At 45.0% G+C, this 17,459-nt stretch overlaps 1 protein-coding gene and 1 pseudogene across 1 annotated transcript; one reads left to right on the top strand and one right to left on the bottom strand.

Annotated features, from left to right (window-relative positions):
- Positions 1 to 302: 302 nt before the first annotated feature.
- Positions 303 to 17,419, bottom strand: eci2 (enoyl-CoA delta isomerase 2). The gene is made up of 11 exons (XM_085285770.1): positions 17,238 to 17,419; positions 8,546 to 8,604; positions 6,728 to 6,831; positions 4,995 to 5,093; positions 4,596 to 4,787; positions 4,443 to 4,512; positions 4,057 to 4,159; positions 3,670 to 3,790; positions 1,767 to 1,856; positions 1,270 to 1,413; positions 303 to 823 (listed from the first exon to the last, which is right to left on the bottom strand). The coding sequence occupies exons 1-11, from the start codon at positions 17,291 to 17,293 to the stop codon at positions 668 to 670; spliced, it is 1,194 nt and encodes a 397-aa protein (XP_085141896.1). The 5' UTR covers positions 17,294 to 17,419; the 3' UTR covers positions 303 to 667.
- LOC146567805 (E3 SUMO-protein ligase ZBED1-like) lies at positions 10,330 to 12,225 on the top strand (annotated as a pseudogene).
- Positions 17,420 to 17,459: the final 40 nt, after the last annotated feature.

Genomic DNA, 17,459 nt, shown 5'->3' with positions numbered 1-17,459 from the left:
ACTCACGTCTGTCCCATCTGTGATAACTTGAAATGAAATAAATAAATAAATGAATAATAAAGGTCAATCAAATGGACCAATACGACAAGGCCGTGATGAAGTAAATCCGTTGGGCGTCTTTGTTGACCTTCACAGATCAACTCTGACGGCTAAAGAACCAAACAGGCAAAAACAAAGACGTTTGATTTAAAGAATAAAGGGTAGAGAAAATTATGACTGTCAGACAGATTTGATATTTTCGTAGATTATAAAGTGTCCTTTATAACACAAACACAGACTGAATATTTACAGAGAAGACGACCTCATCGAGTGATTGTGAATTTATTGGACAAACAGACGTCGGAGAACGCTGAGCAGCAGTTAGAGTGTTTAAGGCACTTTACCAGCAGTGAGCACACTGAAAGCATCACGGTGTGAAAACTGAAGCTCAGACTCACACGGACTCCTAAAGGATCAGCTGAGGACAGAAGCTCTGTGAGCTTTAAGCCTGCGAACATTCACTGAGACCTGCTGCCACAGCCTCAGAGCCTCTGCACCTCCCTACCCCGCCCACCAGGTGGCGCTCACACTACAGATTGGTCACGAAACATCCTACAGTCTGCTCTAAGTCACTCTACAACATTTACAATTAATAACCATCATCTTCATCATACACGCCTCCTCTTCCTCAGAGCTTGGCCTTGGCCTGGAAGAAGCTCATGACGGCGTTGAAACACTCGTCTGACATCCAGCGCTCCATCAGGCGCTCCACCTCGGCGTCGTTCACGGCGTGCAGGCGCTCCTTCTCCACCGAGCGGATCAGCTGTTTGGACAGAGCCAGAGACTGAAAGAGGGGCGGAGACAGAGAGGTCAGAGGTCAGATTAAGCTGATTCGGGGCCTGGACTCGTTTCCCTGCAGACACAGCCGTCAGCATCACTCTGAAGTCCTTCATACACAGAGACCAGTTTCACCTCAGAGCTAACAGGACAGTAAGTATTCAGTTCAGTTTTATTTATATAGCGCCAAATCACAACAAAAGTCGCCTCAAGGCGCTTCATAGATACAGAGAAAAGCCCAACAATCATATGACCCCCTATGAGCAGCACTTTGGCGACAGTGGGAAGGAAAAACTCCCTTTTAACAGGAAGAAACCTCCGGCAGAACCAGGCTCAGGGAGGGGCGGGGCCATCTGCTGTGATTGGTTGGGGTGAGAGAAGAAGACAGGATAAAGACATGCTGTGGGAGACTGTAAAGCAGTAGAGTACTCGAGTAAGTCTGTGTGTGATTACGTTGCGGGGCAGCTTGGCGTAGGCCTTCAGCCGAGTCCAGACCTCCGACTGGAAGCTGCTGTCGGGGAAAACCTCGGTGACCAGGCCGAGCTCACAGGCCTGAACCGCCGTCAGCTTCTTGTTGAACAGCAGCATCTCGCTGGCCTGAAGACAGGAGACAGTCAGAGAGCTCATGTCCTCTATGTCCAACCAGCAGATACTCATGTCACAGCAGTGTTACCATGGTTACAGTCATGTTTACTAACTGTGATGGTTTTAGGGACGATGGTTTAAATGCTGTGAAATGTAACTAAAAATGAGGCAGCTTGAAATCAAAGAGATGAACTCAGTGTTTTCCTTTCATGTCATCCACAGAGGAACACTGTCACCGTACGACCTCACACATACACACAGAACGAAAGGAAACGTCAGTCCTAACAGCTGCCTGCAGTGTGCACAGGTTACCAGCAGGGGGCAGCGTTCATATGAGCACTGCCTCTGTGACAGTGTGTGTGTACCTTAGCAGCACCCATGAGTTTAGGGAAGGTGTAGGAGGAGCATCCCTCGGCGCTCTGACCCAGCTGACTGAACGGAGTGTGGAAGGTGGCCTGAGACACACAGAGGCACAGCGTCACCACCTGGAGCAGGTCGCTGTCACGTGACCTGAAAAGGTGTCTTTCATGGAAACTGGACGTTAAATTGTTCATTAACAATAACAATGAAGCTCTGCATCAACACCCAGCATCAGATAAATGAGGATAACACAGGTCTCTTATTTTTACTCACTGAAACCAGGAAAAACATTAAATAAAAGGTTTTCTCGTAACTCTTTTTAGTTTAATTACGTGTAGTTTCCCTTTTAAACTGAGATCTGCTGTCCTATACCTGAGTCAAGACACATATCAATCATATCCTGATGCACGCTCGACCGTCCAGGTAAGTAAATCTCCAAAAGTTGATTCTGTTCATCTGGACGTGTTCAGTGGGAGAAACGTTTCGTCATCATCCAGGCGACGTCTTCAGTCTCAGCTGACTGCAGGTTTGCAGCCCACTGAAGGAACAATGGGCTGGGAGGTCAGTTCACTGATCATGGAAGCCTACATCCACATGAACAGACTCCAGAGAAATACAGATAGGAAATGGGAGCAATTGTGGGAGTCAGTAGGAGGGGGGAGGGCACGGTCAGATGATCGTGTCTCACAACAGTTATGCATAGTTAGTGTAAGAAAATGGCTGTTGTGCATTTCTAATGGCACTGTCCAAGAAATCACAGCAGCGTCTCTTCTTTCTCCGCAAACTAAGAAGAGCAGGAGCACCAGCCCCCATCATGTACACTTTCTACAGAGGCACCATCGAGAGCATCCTGTCGAGCTGCATCACTGTGTGGTTTGGAGCCTGCAATGCGTCCTGTCATAGAACCCTCCAACGCACAGTGAGAGCTGCAGAGAGGATCATTGGTGTCTCTCTCCCCTCCCTCCAGGACATTTACAGCACCCGTCTCACTAAAAAAGCCCTTTGCATAGCGGCTGATCCCACGCACCCAATGCAAAGCTTCTTCAAGCTGCTGCCGTCAGGGAGGAGACTGCGGAGTCTCCAGGCCAGGACCAGCAGGCTGAAGGACAGCTTCATCCATCAGGCTGTCAGGAAGCTTAACTCCCTCCCGATTCTGCCCCCTCTCCCCTCTCTCCTCCATGGTCTCACTGAACTCTGTCACACACACACACACACACACACACACACACACACACACACACACACACGCACACGCACACGCACACACACACGCACACGCACGCACACACACACTGGCCTGCACCAGTTACCAGTCACTTTGTGGAGCATTGGACTGCCATTACCTCATAAGACTTTGCTGTTACACTATCTCTTACCACATACTACTAAATCTCCATTTGCACTATCTGCCTATTTGCACTACTCTGCCTCCTTACTTGAATATTGTATATTGTATATTGCATAGCTTTTTTTTGTTATACGTAAAATTGTATTGTATTTATTTAAATTTTTTTAATTATTTTATTTGCATTTTTTAATCACTAGGGTTTGAGAGTAACGAAATTTCTATTCTCTGTATGTCCTGTACATGTGGCAGAATTGACAAATAAAGTTGACTTGACTTGTCTTTCAGCAAAAACCCTGTAGGTGATGGAGGGAGATGGTGTTTGCAGCACTGATAATCATGCTGCGCTGCAGCGCAGTCAGAATAAACACGCACAGCAGGTCCAGCTGTGACCACAGAGCCAAGATCATCATCCAGGTGAGGAAACACACCTGAGTCTGCACTCAAACATCCTGAGCCTACGAGTCAAAGGTTTCATCATCATCATGTGACGTCTTCTCTGTGTGTGTGTGTGTGTGTGTGTGTGTGTGTGTGTGTGTGTGTGTGTGTGTGTGTGCGCGCACCCTCTCTGTGGCGTAGACCAGGTCAAAGAGGCCCAGCACAGTGACAGACACGCCCACAGCCGGTCCGTTCACCACGGCAACCAGCGGCTTGGGGAAGTCTATGTAAGCGTTCACGTACTTCCTGCAGAGAGACAGAGGAGAGCTCAGGGTTTCAGGTTTGGCACCAAATAAAACATCCTGACTGTGCGAGGCGGGAATGATTCAGGCTGATCTCTCCTTCAGGTCAGTTTGAGGTTCAGAGGTCAACAAGGAGACGACCTCACATGATGCAGATGACGGCGTGCATGCAGAGCCACTGTGATCCACGCTATACTTAAGGACATGAATACTTTGGTACTTTTACTCGAGTACAGTGGGTTTCCTGCTGCTTCCATCATGAACACTCACCTGAGCAGATCTGCACCCCGTCTGGCCATCTCCTCCACCCCGTTCTCCGGGATCTTGGTGAAGTTGGTGAGGTCGTTTCCACTGCAGTAGAAATCGCCGGCGCCTGAAACGTGAGAACGAAGAGAACACGCGTTCACTTCAACACGAGCCTGAAGGTTTCAGTCGGAGTTTAGTCCCAGCGAGGACGGACCGCCGCGTTTCCTCAGACTCATTCTCACCACGAACAGCAACAATCATTCATGATGTTCAGTAACATCTGCAGGCCTGATGATGAACCAGAAACGTTCACACAGCAGCACAACTTTATTCATTTGACTCTTCTTCCTGTCAGTGGTTTGTTCTGGAAGCTCACAGGACCTGACACACAGCCCTGTGTGTGTGTGTACCTGTAACGACGGTGATGACAGAGTCGTCCGTGGCCGCCTGCTCCAGAGCGGCGATGATCTCGTTGTACATCTGACAGGAAACACAGATATAAGAAGAAAAGCAGGTGTACATGTTTTTGTTTCAGAGTAGCTTCAGTCTGAAGCGTGGCTGACCTCGGTCGTGATGGCGTTCTTCTTGGCCGGTCGGTTCAGTTTGATGGTGGTGATGTCATCCTCCTTGGTGACCAACAGCGTCTCGTAGGTCGCACCGCTCCCAGCTGGCTGTGCGCTCACCTGGGCGGAGCTTCCAGTCTCTTCCTCCACCAGGGAGCCAATCAGGTCGCAGTACTTCTGTCGGGCTTCATCCTAACAGATTCAAACCAAAGAGGAAAGAACACAGCAGAGCGGCCCGTTAGCATCAAGAAGCTAAAGGAGGAGCAGATCTGTGAGCTCCGAGCGCAGCGACGCTCTTTCAGGAAAGAGCGTTAACCTGAAGTCCCGAGAGAATAAAAGACTTCCTACAGACAGCTGAGCAACGACCCTTCATCATTTATCTCCCTGCTGTGTTTGTACCTGTGAGATGGAGCCCAGAGACTTCCACGCGTCCCACTTGGCCTTGTTGACAAAGTCCAGCATGCCGGGTTTGGGAGCGTTGCAGGGACCCTGGGTGGCCTGAGCGAGGAGGAAAAGGAGGAAGAGGAGCAGGTGAACTTATACTGAAGTCCTTCATGAACCCACACACCAGGAACATTTACACCGGGGCAGAGTTTTGAGCATCTCTGTCATATGTGTCGAGCTCGGCTTCATGTTAGCACTCCGACGAGACGAAGTCAAGTCAAGTCAAGTCAACTTTATTTGTCAATTCTGCCACATGTACAGGACATACAGAGAATAGAAATTTCGTTACTCTCAAACCCTAGTGATTAAAAAATGCAAATAAAATAATTAAAAAGTAAAAATTTAAATAAATACAATACAATTTTACGTATAACAAAAAAAAGCTATGCAATATACAATATTCAAGTAAGGAGGCAGAGTAGTGCAAATAGGCAGATAGTGCAAATGGAGATTTAGTAGTATGTGGTAAGAGATAGTGTAACAACAAAGTCTTATGAGGTAATGGCAGTCCAATGCTCCACAAAGTGACTGGTAACTGGTGCAGGCCAGTGTGTGTGTGCGTGCGTGTGCGTGTGTGTGAGACAGAGTTCAGTGAGACCGTGGAGGAGAGAGGGGAGAGGGGGCAGAATCGGGAGGGAGTTTAGCTTCCTGACAGCCTGATGGATGAAGCTGTCCTTCAGCCTGCTGGTCCTGGCCTGGAGACTCCGCAGTCTCCTCCCTGACGGCAGCAGCTTGAAGAAGCTTTGCATTGGGTGCGTGGGATCAGCCGCTATGCAAAGGGCTTTTTTTAGTGAGACGGGTGCTGTAAATGTCCTGGAGGGAGGGGAGAGAGACACCAATGATCCTCTCTGCAGCTCTCACTATGCGTTGGAGGGTTCTATGACAGGACGCATTGCAGGCTCCAAACCACACAGTGATGCAGCTCGACAGGATGCTCTCGATGGTGCCTCTGTAGAAAGTGTACATGATGGGGGCTGGTGCTCCTGCTCTTCTTAGTTTGCGGAGAAAGCAGCTGTTAGCGGCACACGCAAGACTCCAGCCAATGACAGGAGATCAGCACGCTCCCACATCTGAACGCTGAGCACAGTTTTACTCACGTCTCAAACCGGGACGACAGATTGCTGAAGAAGGAGCAGAAGCAGCTGCTGACCCCACAGCTGACCCCACAGCTGGCCTCTCAGCTGACCCCACAGCTGACCCCACAGCTGGCCCCACAGCTGGCCCCACAGCTGGCGTAAAAATCTGGCAGGTGGCAGCAGTGAAGCTCAGTAACAAGATGGAGCGACTTATATTTTCCTTCACTACCAAATCTAATCAGTCCCACAGTAACACCAATTAAATTAGTTTTTTTACACTGAGGTTACTGAAAATTAGACTCAGTTTTATGAAGTTTTCATAAGTATCATTTTTTTAAGCCAATACTTTTTTTTAAAGGAGGACATGATTTTTTTTTTTTTTTTTTTTTTTAAAAGGTTTGACAAATCTGGATTAACCAATTAAAAACCTGCTTTGAAAAGCTCCACGTGAGAAATTTCCAGAACACCAAATGTCTGAATGTGGAACATCTAGAACGTGTGGAACATCTAGAACGTGTGGAACATCTAGAACGTGTGGAACATCTAGAACGTGTGGAACATCTAGAACGTGTGGAACATGTGGAACATCTAGAACGTGTGGGGAACTGGCACCTGTTTGAAGAGAGCGTAGATCTTCAGTTTGACCTCGTTGCCCGGGTCGTCCTTCAGCGTCGACAGTTTGCTCTTCGCCTGCTCAAACTGCTCCACTGTCACACCTGAAAACACGCAATGACATCATCACCAAGAGTCCCCGATCATCATCATCATCATCATCAGTAGAGCAGGGCGATATGGCCAAAAATATTTATCACGATATATATTTGAAAATTTGCGATAACGATATAACTGACGATATAATTGATGCGAGACAAAATACAACTCCACAACATTACTAGCACAAAAAGACAACCTTCCATTTATTTTCACTTAAACAAGAAGCTGGTTTTTATGTACATTAAAGCTTTATAAAAATTTAACAGTGCGAATACAAATTCCTTGCTGAAAGTTTAACCAAAAGGCATTTCCAGTAGAAATGGGCTGACATATACTGAGCATAACCATGTATAATATCCACTGAAGTTAAAAAGAGGTGCTTTGCAACATTAAACTGCAGTGTGCAGTACGCATTTTTCGGACCATAAGGTGCACGGGATTATAAGGCACATTAAGCGAAACAAAGCAGTCAGATAAATCAAACTTTATTAAACTCATTCTTCTTGCTTCCTCCACTTCTGTACCATTGATTCATTAATGTTGAATTCTCTGGCAGCTGCTCTATTCCCATGTTGTTGCAGTATATTAATGACTAACCTCGTATTGTGGATGGATTATCTCAGTTGTTCTCATGACTGAAGTTTGGTCCGTTTACAGCATCCTGCCATGCGATTGCATTTGTCTCTAACCATGAGGAACCTTAACGTTAACTTTTATAAGTGGAAAAGTGTTAGTGTTCGTCCTCCAGCTTCACTGTTTATGTTATGCTAACATAGCTGTGTCGCTAGCAATCACGTAGCACATCATTATATACCAGCTAGCCCAACTTCAGTAACCCTACAAACGTCACTGCTGTTTAGTTTCCTGTCTTCATTTATGTTGGAAGTGATAGCAGAGCTGTACGTTTGAATTTATTCAGAAATCTCTCAGTCAGAACATGCTATATCATGCTTGGGTAACTAGCGAAACTAGCGAGCTAACTTCCGCTAGCTTCCTGCTAACTTCTAACTCCGTTAAATGTAATAACTTTTGTTTTCATGGATGCCTGGAAGCTAAACTTCATAGTTACACCTGGTAAAGCAGCAATGCTGATCGTTTTATTAAAGATGAAAGAATTTAGACAGTTTTTAACTCTCAGTGATGCTGCAGTGTTCGTTTGACCTGAAGGTACGGAGTTTAGGACCCAGATTACTCCCAGATTTAAGAGCATCTTAGCCCGACAAATACGACAATAACGATGGCCGCTTGCATGTTCTGCAAAAAAATGTGCTTTGTCGTGTATCTGACGGACAAACGCCAAACCAGTTCCACATCACGGAAGTTGCACCATTTTTACAAACCAATTCTGGTTCATCTGTTTCACTCAACAATCGGCCATGTGCGTATGAAAACAAAGGCACTGCGCATGCGCATTTTACTCCCATTCTATCGGGATATTTCATTTTCCTATCGTTGCCTAACATTATACCGGTATTACCGTGAACGGTATAATATGGCCCAGCCCTAATCATCAGTACATGTGCTGTTTGAGCTCCTCAGAGAACTTACTGTGAGATTCTAAAATCCCAGCAGAAATAAACATGATACAAACCTGTTCTGGGCTCTGTCCTCTCCGTCCCCATAATAACACCTGTTTATAACTCACTGTGCTTTGAAGGCTCTCCTGCTGCTGTGAACATCATGGATGATGATGATGATGATGATGATGATACTCACCCATCATGGGAGACGCTGTGGTGTGAAACTTCAGGCTGGGAATGTTGGATCGGACTGAGCTGGAAACAGAAGCACACACAGTGTTTACAGAGCCAATCATGACTAACCTGACTCACACTTTCACTACAGCTTCACCCAAACAGGCGCAGCTCAGTGATGAAGACTATTGCTGTGGCTTCTTCGTCATTTAAGAGCAGAACCTCCATCTTCAGTGTGAATATGAGCTATAACATGCTAGCCCACCTGTCTGCTCACCTGTGACTAGGGTTGCCAACTGTCCCTTAAAAAACGGAATCGTCCCGTATTGAGCTAATAAGGGACGCACTTTGTCCCGTAATACAGTGAGAATCAAAAGTAGTCTATAAATGTTAATGGAATTAACGCTTTGTTTGAAAACATAATTCCCAGCCCCTCTCCTGCTTTGTGACCAATGAGCTGACAGCACACTTATGACAATTCAGATTACCGCTCATCTCATTGGTCGAGGAAAGGTCGCTTACGGAGAAAATACCGGAAGACAACAGATGACCACAACAACAAGCATGGCCAACAGGGAAACAAACGCCGACACTGCGGTGCAAGTCTCGGACGACAGTACACCTAAAGCTGGGCAGACACTGTGCGATTTTTTCAGTCACGTTATTCAGCTCCTGCTCAAACTGCACGATTGACTCGCAGGGGTTAGAAGTTCGTAGGTCACGATGCTCTGATGCGACCTGAGTCAGGGCTCGCAAAATCGCTAGCCCGACGTCCCGGGGCTAGCGATTTTTCCAGTCGGGCTACCAAAACCTCTCTCTGCTCTGCCCGTCAGGCTATTGTAGGAAGGAAAAATATATGTCAATGCTTTTGCATTCTTTCGGAAATGTAGCTCGGTAATTATGTCATTGGCATCGGTGAGTAGGGCTGCCACGATTAGTCGACTAGTCACGATTACGTCGACTATCAAAATCGTCGACGCCTAATTTAATAGCCGACACATCGTTTAAATGCCGTAAAATCCTGAAAGGTGCAGGAATAACAGTAGGATTTAAGAGTGTAATAACGGACTGAAACAGAAGATGGCGGAAATGCACCTACAAGGATACCGTTAAACGCCAAAGATGAAGAAGAAGAAGAAGCAGCAGTCTCCGTTATCATGGCTACTCGGCAACGGAACTCGAAAGTCTGGGAGCATTTTGACCAAACAAAAGAAAAGAAAGTCCAATGCAAAATCTGCAAAATGGAACTTGCCTTCCATGGCAGTACAACGGCGATGCACGAGCATCTAAAAAGGAAGCACGTCGTGGCATCCGACGTCGAAGTGGTACAGTCGTCTCGGTAAGCTAATTGGCTAGTTAGCTGCTAACATTATTGTAAACAGCAAGCTGCTAATTATTTGTGCTGTCAGTGTTAATCTCGTTAGTATGATGTTAACGCCATAACCGCATTAACGCGGCAAATCCCCGTTAGTCAGTGCCATGCAGCCCTCGCACCGCGTTTTCGCGCTAACGGGGATTTGCCGCCTTAACATCGTATTGACGAGATTAACGCTGAGAGCACTACTTATTATTGCTTATGTTAATAGCTGTTAACATTACAGGACTGCTAAAAAAATACGTTCGTCTTCAATGGACGACTTTGTCACCAAGCCAACAACATGTACACCTCGGCAAGCAGATGTTCAAGATTGATTCAGTCAGGACATGTTGGTGACGGACATGAGACCCCTGTCTATGGTTGATGATCAAGGTTTCAAAGAGATGATCAAGCAGTTCAACCCACATTACCATGATAACTACCTACCAGGCCGATCCCACTTCACCAAATTGATGGAAAAGAAATATGATGCTACCTTTGAGAAGGTTGGTCTCTCTTTCTCTCCACTCTCTCACACCACAAACACAAAATAGCAATTTGTATTAGAATTTAATAAATTTCATGATGAAATAATATAGAGCTTGCTGACTGAGGAACCAATAAATTAATCTTGGTTAAAGCATGTAATGGAAAGTTGTTGTTGTTGTTTTTTTTTACTGATATGTTGAATGTTTATTGTTTAACATACGTAAGTGTATTTGATGTAACTGAATTATTTAATTGGTAAATTCAAATCTTAATGCATAAACTGACAAGCATTATTAATAATGAAAAAATATACTGTAATATATTTCCCTAATGCTTACTATTGTTCCAAATCATCTCATATCTTTAGGTAAAGCAGACCCTTGGTGGTGTCAAAGGTTTCTTCACCCTGACTGCTGATGTCTGGACCAGTCGTGCAACAGAGGCCTACCTTGGTGTCTTGCCATTTCCTGAGTGAAGATTGGAAGATGAAGAGCTTCATCCTTGATACCATGCCTCTTGAGGAGAGGCATACTGGTGCCAATATAATGACATGGATGGAAGAGGTGCTAACAAAGTTTGACATCTTGCCTGCCAAAATAAAAGCAGTAGTACATGACAGTGGTTCCAATATGGTGGCAGCAATGCGACTGCTTGAAGAAAAACATGGATGGGCCTCTATCCGCTGTGCTGGACACACACTCCAGCTCATAGTCAATACTGCTCTCAAAGAAACCACCATCAGCAGAGCACTAGGTGCTGCTAGGCAGCTAGTGGAGCACTTTAAGAGAAGCGAGCTGGCTAGTACAAGACTAAAAATGAAACAGGAGCAAATGAATGTGAAGAAAAATACACTGATCCAAGATGTCAGTACAAGATGGAATAGTACATTCCACATGATAGAAAGACTCCTCGAACAGCGCTGGCCTCTCACTGCCACTCTTTCAGATCCCGAGGTAACGCCAAGGGGGAAACACTTACTTCGACTTGAAGCCAGAGCAGTGGGTGCTGCTTGAAGAACTGAAGCAAGGTTTGGCACCTTTTGAGACTGCTACTGTTTACCTTAGTGGACAGAAGTACACAACGGTTTCAGGTCTTCCACAGGTGGTCAAAGGGCTGACACGGGCTGTACACCAAAGCCAACTGGAGACGAGCTCAGGAAAATCTTTCATTGCCAGTGCAGAAAAAGGCATAACACAGAGATGGGGGAGTATATGTACTTTCTCAGCAGACAAAGAAAACTCTGTTATTCTCGCAGCTGCCTTGGACACCAGATACAGAAAGTTGAAGTTTTTGGCTCCTGAAGATGTCATCAGAGTGCAGGGGACTGTTGAAGTGCTTGCTGTCAAAGAAGCAAATGCTGGGACACATGAGCATGCAAAAGTGCAGACAGCCAATGGTTCAGGGAGAACTGAAAAGACTGCTCTGGACAACCTCCTTGAGTCTGACACAGACAGTCAGGGTGACAATGAGGAAGAAGCATCTAAGGAGGACCAAGATGTCCAAGTTGTGAGAAGTGAAGTTCAGCTGTACTTTAAAGAAGCCACAGTTTCTAAAAAGGATGATCCTCTTAAATGGTGGAGCGAAAATGAGGGACGTTTCCCCACACTATCAAAGCTAGCTAAATCTTTTCTGTGCATTCCTGCAACCTCCACCCCATCGGAGCGGATCTTCTCCACAGCAGGGAACATCTGCTCTCAAAAGAGAGCAAGCCTTTCTGCAGAACATGTAGAAAAGCTAACTTTCCTGGCTATGAACAATAATCTCGTGTAGATTGCTATACTGACTATATAGTCCCAAAGTTCAATATAGTTGTGAGGACTGAGCACAAAATGCTATTTTGTTATATTTGTTTTCGGGTGGCTTCAAACTTGAAATTTCATTAAAAGTTTAATAAACTATCATCTTGTCTTTATTTTTAGTTTCACATACCTTAAACACTTAAAGCTGTAAGCTAATGATAGTTGTATATAGGGCTGCCACGATTAGTCGACTAGTCACGATTACGTCGACTATCAAAATAATCGTTTGTGGCAGCCCTAGTTGTATAAGAGCAGATGCTGCTGCTGCAATAATCTGTACGTTTTACGTCCAATGGATGCATAATCTGATTAGTCGACTAATCGCAAGAATAATCGGTGACTAGTCGACTATCAAAATAATCGTTTGTGGCAGCCCTATCGGTGAGCCACTGTCAATATGTGACATATTGAAATCGCGTTTGAATTTGCGCTTGTTTTTTTGCTTTCACTTTGCAATCGTGCGAACTGTGTATAGAGAGCGACAGCACTGATCTGTGAGTGATGATAATTTGCGCACCAATTCCTCTGACATCGTCTTATTAATCGTTAGCTTACTATGCAAACATGACAAGTGAAATCTCCCGCAGCTTAAACATGTGAGAGGTTGATCGCAGAGAATCGCTGAACTTATGTGAGTGCATGTGTAAAAGCAGCAGGATATATATTTTAGTTCTGCTGAGCCAAATAAGACAGGTCAGGGTGAAGAAGTGACAGCCAAAGAAAAGCTTACCACAAAACGGAAAAGTTATGACAAATCAGACTATAAGGCAAAAAGAAAGTGCAGCTTTACAAATGTCAGAAGGAGTCCGAACCACAAAAGAAGCGCGTATTCTCGGAAAAGTGGTTGCAGGAGGTGAGCTGGCTTCAAACAAATGATGAACGCACAGAGATGTGGTGCAGAATGTGCCGTGAAAATCCCACTCTAGGACAAAAACAGCTTTTTATATGGACGCAAACGCGCGCTGCAACTTCTTATCTGGTGCGTCTTTTATTTTGACAGCGAATGCGCACATGTGGACCACTTATATGCAGCCATGTAAATAACATAATGTTCTGCCGGGTGTGTTGTTGGTTTTCTCTCGATTTCTGAGTCGACAAGCGCCTTTGTTACTGGGACCAGTCATTTTAAGAAAGGCCCCCATTAGAAGCCATGAGAAATGCAAGAAATGCATTATTGCTCAGTCTGCAATATCTTTCCCAGAACAAACACCAATTGCAAATAACATACTAAAAATAAACCTGAAAAATCTGTTTAGAACAGCTACTATGTTGCAAAGAGTGAACTACCACTGGCACAATGTAGCAGTCTTTGCAAACTTCAAAAAGCAAACGGCCTCGATCTTGGTTCCACTCGTCTCTTACCGTGACTTCAGCGGAAATTTCAAAGTCAGGATCTGACACAGACTGATTCATGTCCTACACAGTTCTTACAAGTTCATAGACATTTCTGTTCAATTAGAACCAAGTATTTGAGTTGATGATTGTAATTTTTATACAATGTTGTAATTTGTGTTTCAACAATTTTTTGATTAATGTTTTGTTTCCTTTACAATATTATACTTTAATGTATAATATTGTAACAGAAACAAAACAGGAAACAAAAAATTGCTCTCTTTTTTATTCGGGCTACTTAAATTTATTTTGGGCTACCAAAAACTGAAGAGTCCCTGCCCGAAGGGCTACCAGGGATTTTGAAATTTTGCGAGCCCTGTGAGTGCTCACACTGTGCCTCCATAAAATGAAGGTTATAACAGAAAATCTGTCGCTCTCTCTGTCTTTCACTCACACAGACACACCACCATCAACTTTGCTAAATTGCTAATGAAAGACATGATCAGGCAGCTGTGATTGAGCAGCAGTGTAAATCCAACTATTTTCACGGTTGTTGTGGTCGTGATAATTTTGTGATGCCACATCGAAAAGGCTCGGATGAGCCAAAGTTCTACAAGTTGTGCCTCCATCGCTTGTGTCCAGATCACACGCTGCACAGCTGTGCTGCTCCGTCTTTTTCACTGACGTTTACGTGTTTGTGCGTGAGCAGTGTGAGCGGCTGTGGTGACACCCTCACGAGCGATTGATGATCGGGAGCTGGTCGTGAGGTGTTAATCGCTTCTCGTTACCCCACGTATACTACACGATGCACGATGAAGGCCAAAATCGGGCCGATCACCAAATCGGTCGCACGACTCAAAAATCGGCTCAAAATGGGCCAAAGATCGCACAGTGTGAGCCCAGCATTAGAGCAGCAATGTTTGTTCCCCTCAGAGAAAGAAAAAAAGGAGGAATGGGAAAAGAAAAACACCTGGCTGGGAAAATACACCATAACACCTATAAAGCGCACTGCACTGTGTGCCGGCGCACTTTTTCCATAGGCATGCTTCTAATGGTGGGCACATGAAGAACATGAGGGGCGTGAAAGCTCGGGGAACCCTTAACCAATTTCTTGTCCACCAGGCCACGGCAGAAGCAGATATGGTATGTAAACACTGGTTTGTTGTTTAAACCCTCTGGTTAAGGTTAATATGGGCATGTGCAGTGAATATCAGCGCTATGTGGCCAGAAGTGTGATAATTTATTTTGTGTAATAAACAACTGCAAGGATAGATGATTACAACAAATAGATGACTAATACATAAAAGTAATACATATTTTAATAATGATGATGAGTTATGATGCGTAATCATGGGAACAAGCGGGTTTACAAACAGGAGCAGCTGATTAGCTTTAGAAAAGCTGAAATAATACCTCAGCTGAAGCCAATTGTACTAAATGCACTATATGTGCACAGTTACAAGAATATTTTTGTTCTATTGTTTTCTATTAATTTATATAATTTTAAGTTAAGCAGGACAGAGTTCTTTTAAAGAAAGATTTACTTATATTCTCAAAAGTTAAGCATGACAGGCTTCTGTTTAAGAAAGAGACCTGTTTTATGTGTTAATGTTGTCATTGTGAGCTAAAAATAAATGGCTAAATGATCATTTGTTTCCTATACGGTCATATCACAAAGAATATGCATCTGCTTAAATCAAATTCAAGTCAAATGGTTAAAAAATAATTTCACACACAAAAAAGAGCTACCACACTGGGAAGGGTGAAGACAACTGGGTCGCCCGGCCCTGGCCACGAGGTGTCCCTTATTTATTTTTCAGGGAGTTGGCAACCCTAACTGTGACCCGGGGCCCGTTCTTCGTACGTCGCTTACTACATCCAAGATCAAATGACACATCCAAGATCAAATCATCGCGCTAACCGTGAGCTCGCTAATCCGGTTCCCCGAACACACCTGCTGTTGACGATTACTACAGCTGGACGCAGGAATGTGACATCACTGGGTGTCGTAAAAGGGGCTACGCATCGATAGTAGAAACATTGATCGGCAACCCGCTGATTGGTCGGCGAAAATGTCGAAGGGGCGTGCTCGGTATTTTCCGGCAGCAGAGCAAGAACTCATGAGTGAGGGATTTCAGGAGTTTCAGAGTTTAATTAAAACGCAAGGGAACACTGCAAAGGCTGCAAAAGCAAGGAGAGAGGGCTGGCAGAAAGTTGCTGACAAATCAAACTCGTAGGTAATTTAATAATAATAATAATAATGGATTGGATTGATATAGCGCTTTCCAAGGCACCCAAAGCGCTTTACGATACCACTATTCATTCACTCCCACATTCACACACTGGTGGAGGCAGCTACGGTTGTAGCCAGGCTGCCATATCGCGCCATCGGCCCCTCTGGCCAACACCAGTAGGCGGTAGGGTAGATCTATCATATGACACTATATTGTCCAATATCATATGGCATTATATTATATTATAATATGTTACATTATATCCCCTTTCACATTAGAGCCACAACAGGACCCACAAGAACATGGGAACAAGTAAAAGTGGAATACAGGAGTATTCTACAGAATGGTAATATTTATCTCTTAGATTGCTTTGCGTCTCTTGGCAAGGTAATACTGGCCTGTAATACTCTGTTAGTTTGTTCATAACAGCAACCAAGAAAAGGGCAGAGGAAAAAAAGACAGGTGGTGGTCCTGCACCCCCTCGTCAACAAGTTGGTTAAGTAAATAATATCCTCACGGGAATATCGATATCTCTCTATGAGCACACTGTCGCGCTGAGCTAAAGGATCCTGTCTGTCCCGCAATATATGCTGAATTCTGAGGACTCTCCTTATCAATCTTGCACCTTCCGCAATGGGTTGGTCGCGTATACGGACAGGACATGGCTGCGACAGACTTCCCAAATCCACCTTCGCTTTTATAGCCGTGGTCTCTCATCTTGATTACACGAAGTAATTTACAATTACTACTCTGAAATATGAATTACATCTGTAATAATCACATACATGTAATAGAATGTTAATAGTTCATTTCCCTTTTTTAGGAAATGACCTGTATGTATCTGTGTGACATCAATAAATGGATCAAGTGCTGCATTATCTTTAGTTACATTGATAATATTTATTTATGGTGAAACAGTGGTGGAATATCGCTGTTGCTTTCGTATAAATGAAGCGGACATACCTGCGTGGCCGCGATCTAATCCTGTTTACATAAAGTAAACCTGCTCCCGAGCAGGTTTACGCTTACGGCTCTGTTGCTATGACAGCAAGTCCCGGATGAGCTTCGGGGAACCGACTGATCCAGGATCACGCGAAATCGTCAACAATCTAATCCGGCTAACCTACTTAGCGAGGTACGAAGAACGGGCCCCTGCTCACTGAATGAACAGAGGATGAAGCTGAGCCTCATCTTCAGGTCATGTCTCAATGTGGAGCAAAGGTCGTGGCTAGCTGCAGCCATGCTATATAAGCAGCTAGCTGCTTATATAACAGCTGATATTTCTCCGCTTTGAGCGCGAGCAGCGCACCTGTCAGCTTCAGCCCGTCTCTGTGTGACACCTGAGTCTGACAGGTGTCGTTAGCGGTCAGGTAACCACAGACCCCCGACACTCAGTGCTAACAGCCATGCTAACTGTTAGCTTCCTCCAGACTTTTCTAACTACAGTTAGCATCTAAACTTCTGATTCCGCCTGAAACACCCCGCGGGCCTCACCGGTCATACCTTGTTAATGTGACACGGCGCCAGACAGCGGAGCACCTCAGCGCGACGCCGGCCATTAAAGCGCAGATCCGGGGGGTCCAAGGTTCGGGAGGACGGGCTAAGGCGGTGAAGGGTTAACTAGCGTCGCCACAGTGGAGCTAATCAGCGGCTAACATGTTTACATCGCTGCTCCCGCCCACGCCGTCATCTCCTGTTTTCCCATTGGTTAAAGAGAACTGCTGC

The sequence above is a fragment of the Mchenga conophoros genome, linkage group LG9 (assembly GCF_057382185.1).
Source record: "Mchenga conophoros isolate Kocher_MC1m ecotype Shallow Benthic linkage group LG9, M_conophoros_male_GT1.1, whole genome shotgun sequence".
NCBI lineage: Eukaryota > Metazoa > Chordata > Actinopteri > Cichliformes > Cichlidae > Mchenga > Mchenga conophoros.
Note: the sequence above shows the minus strand (reverse complement) of the source record. Positions and strands in the feature narration are given on the sequence as shown.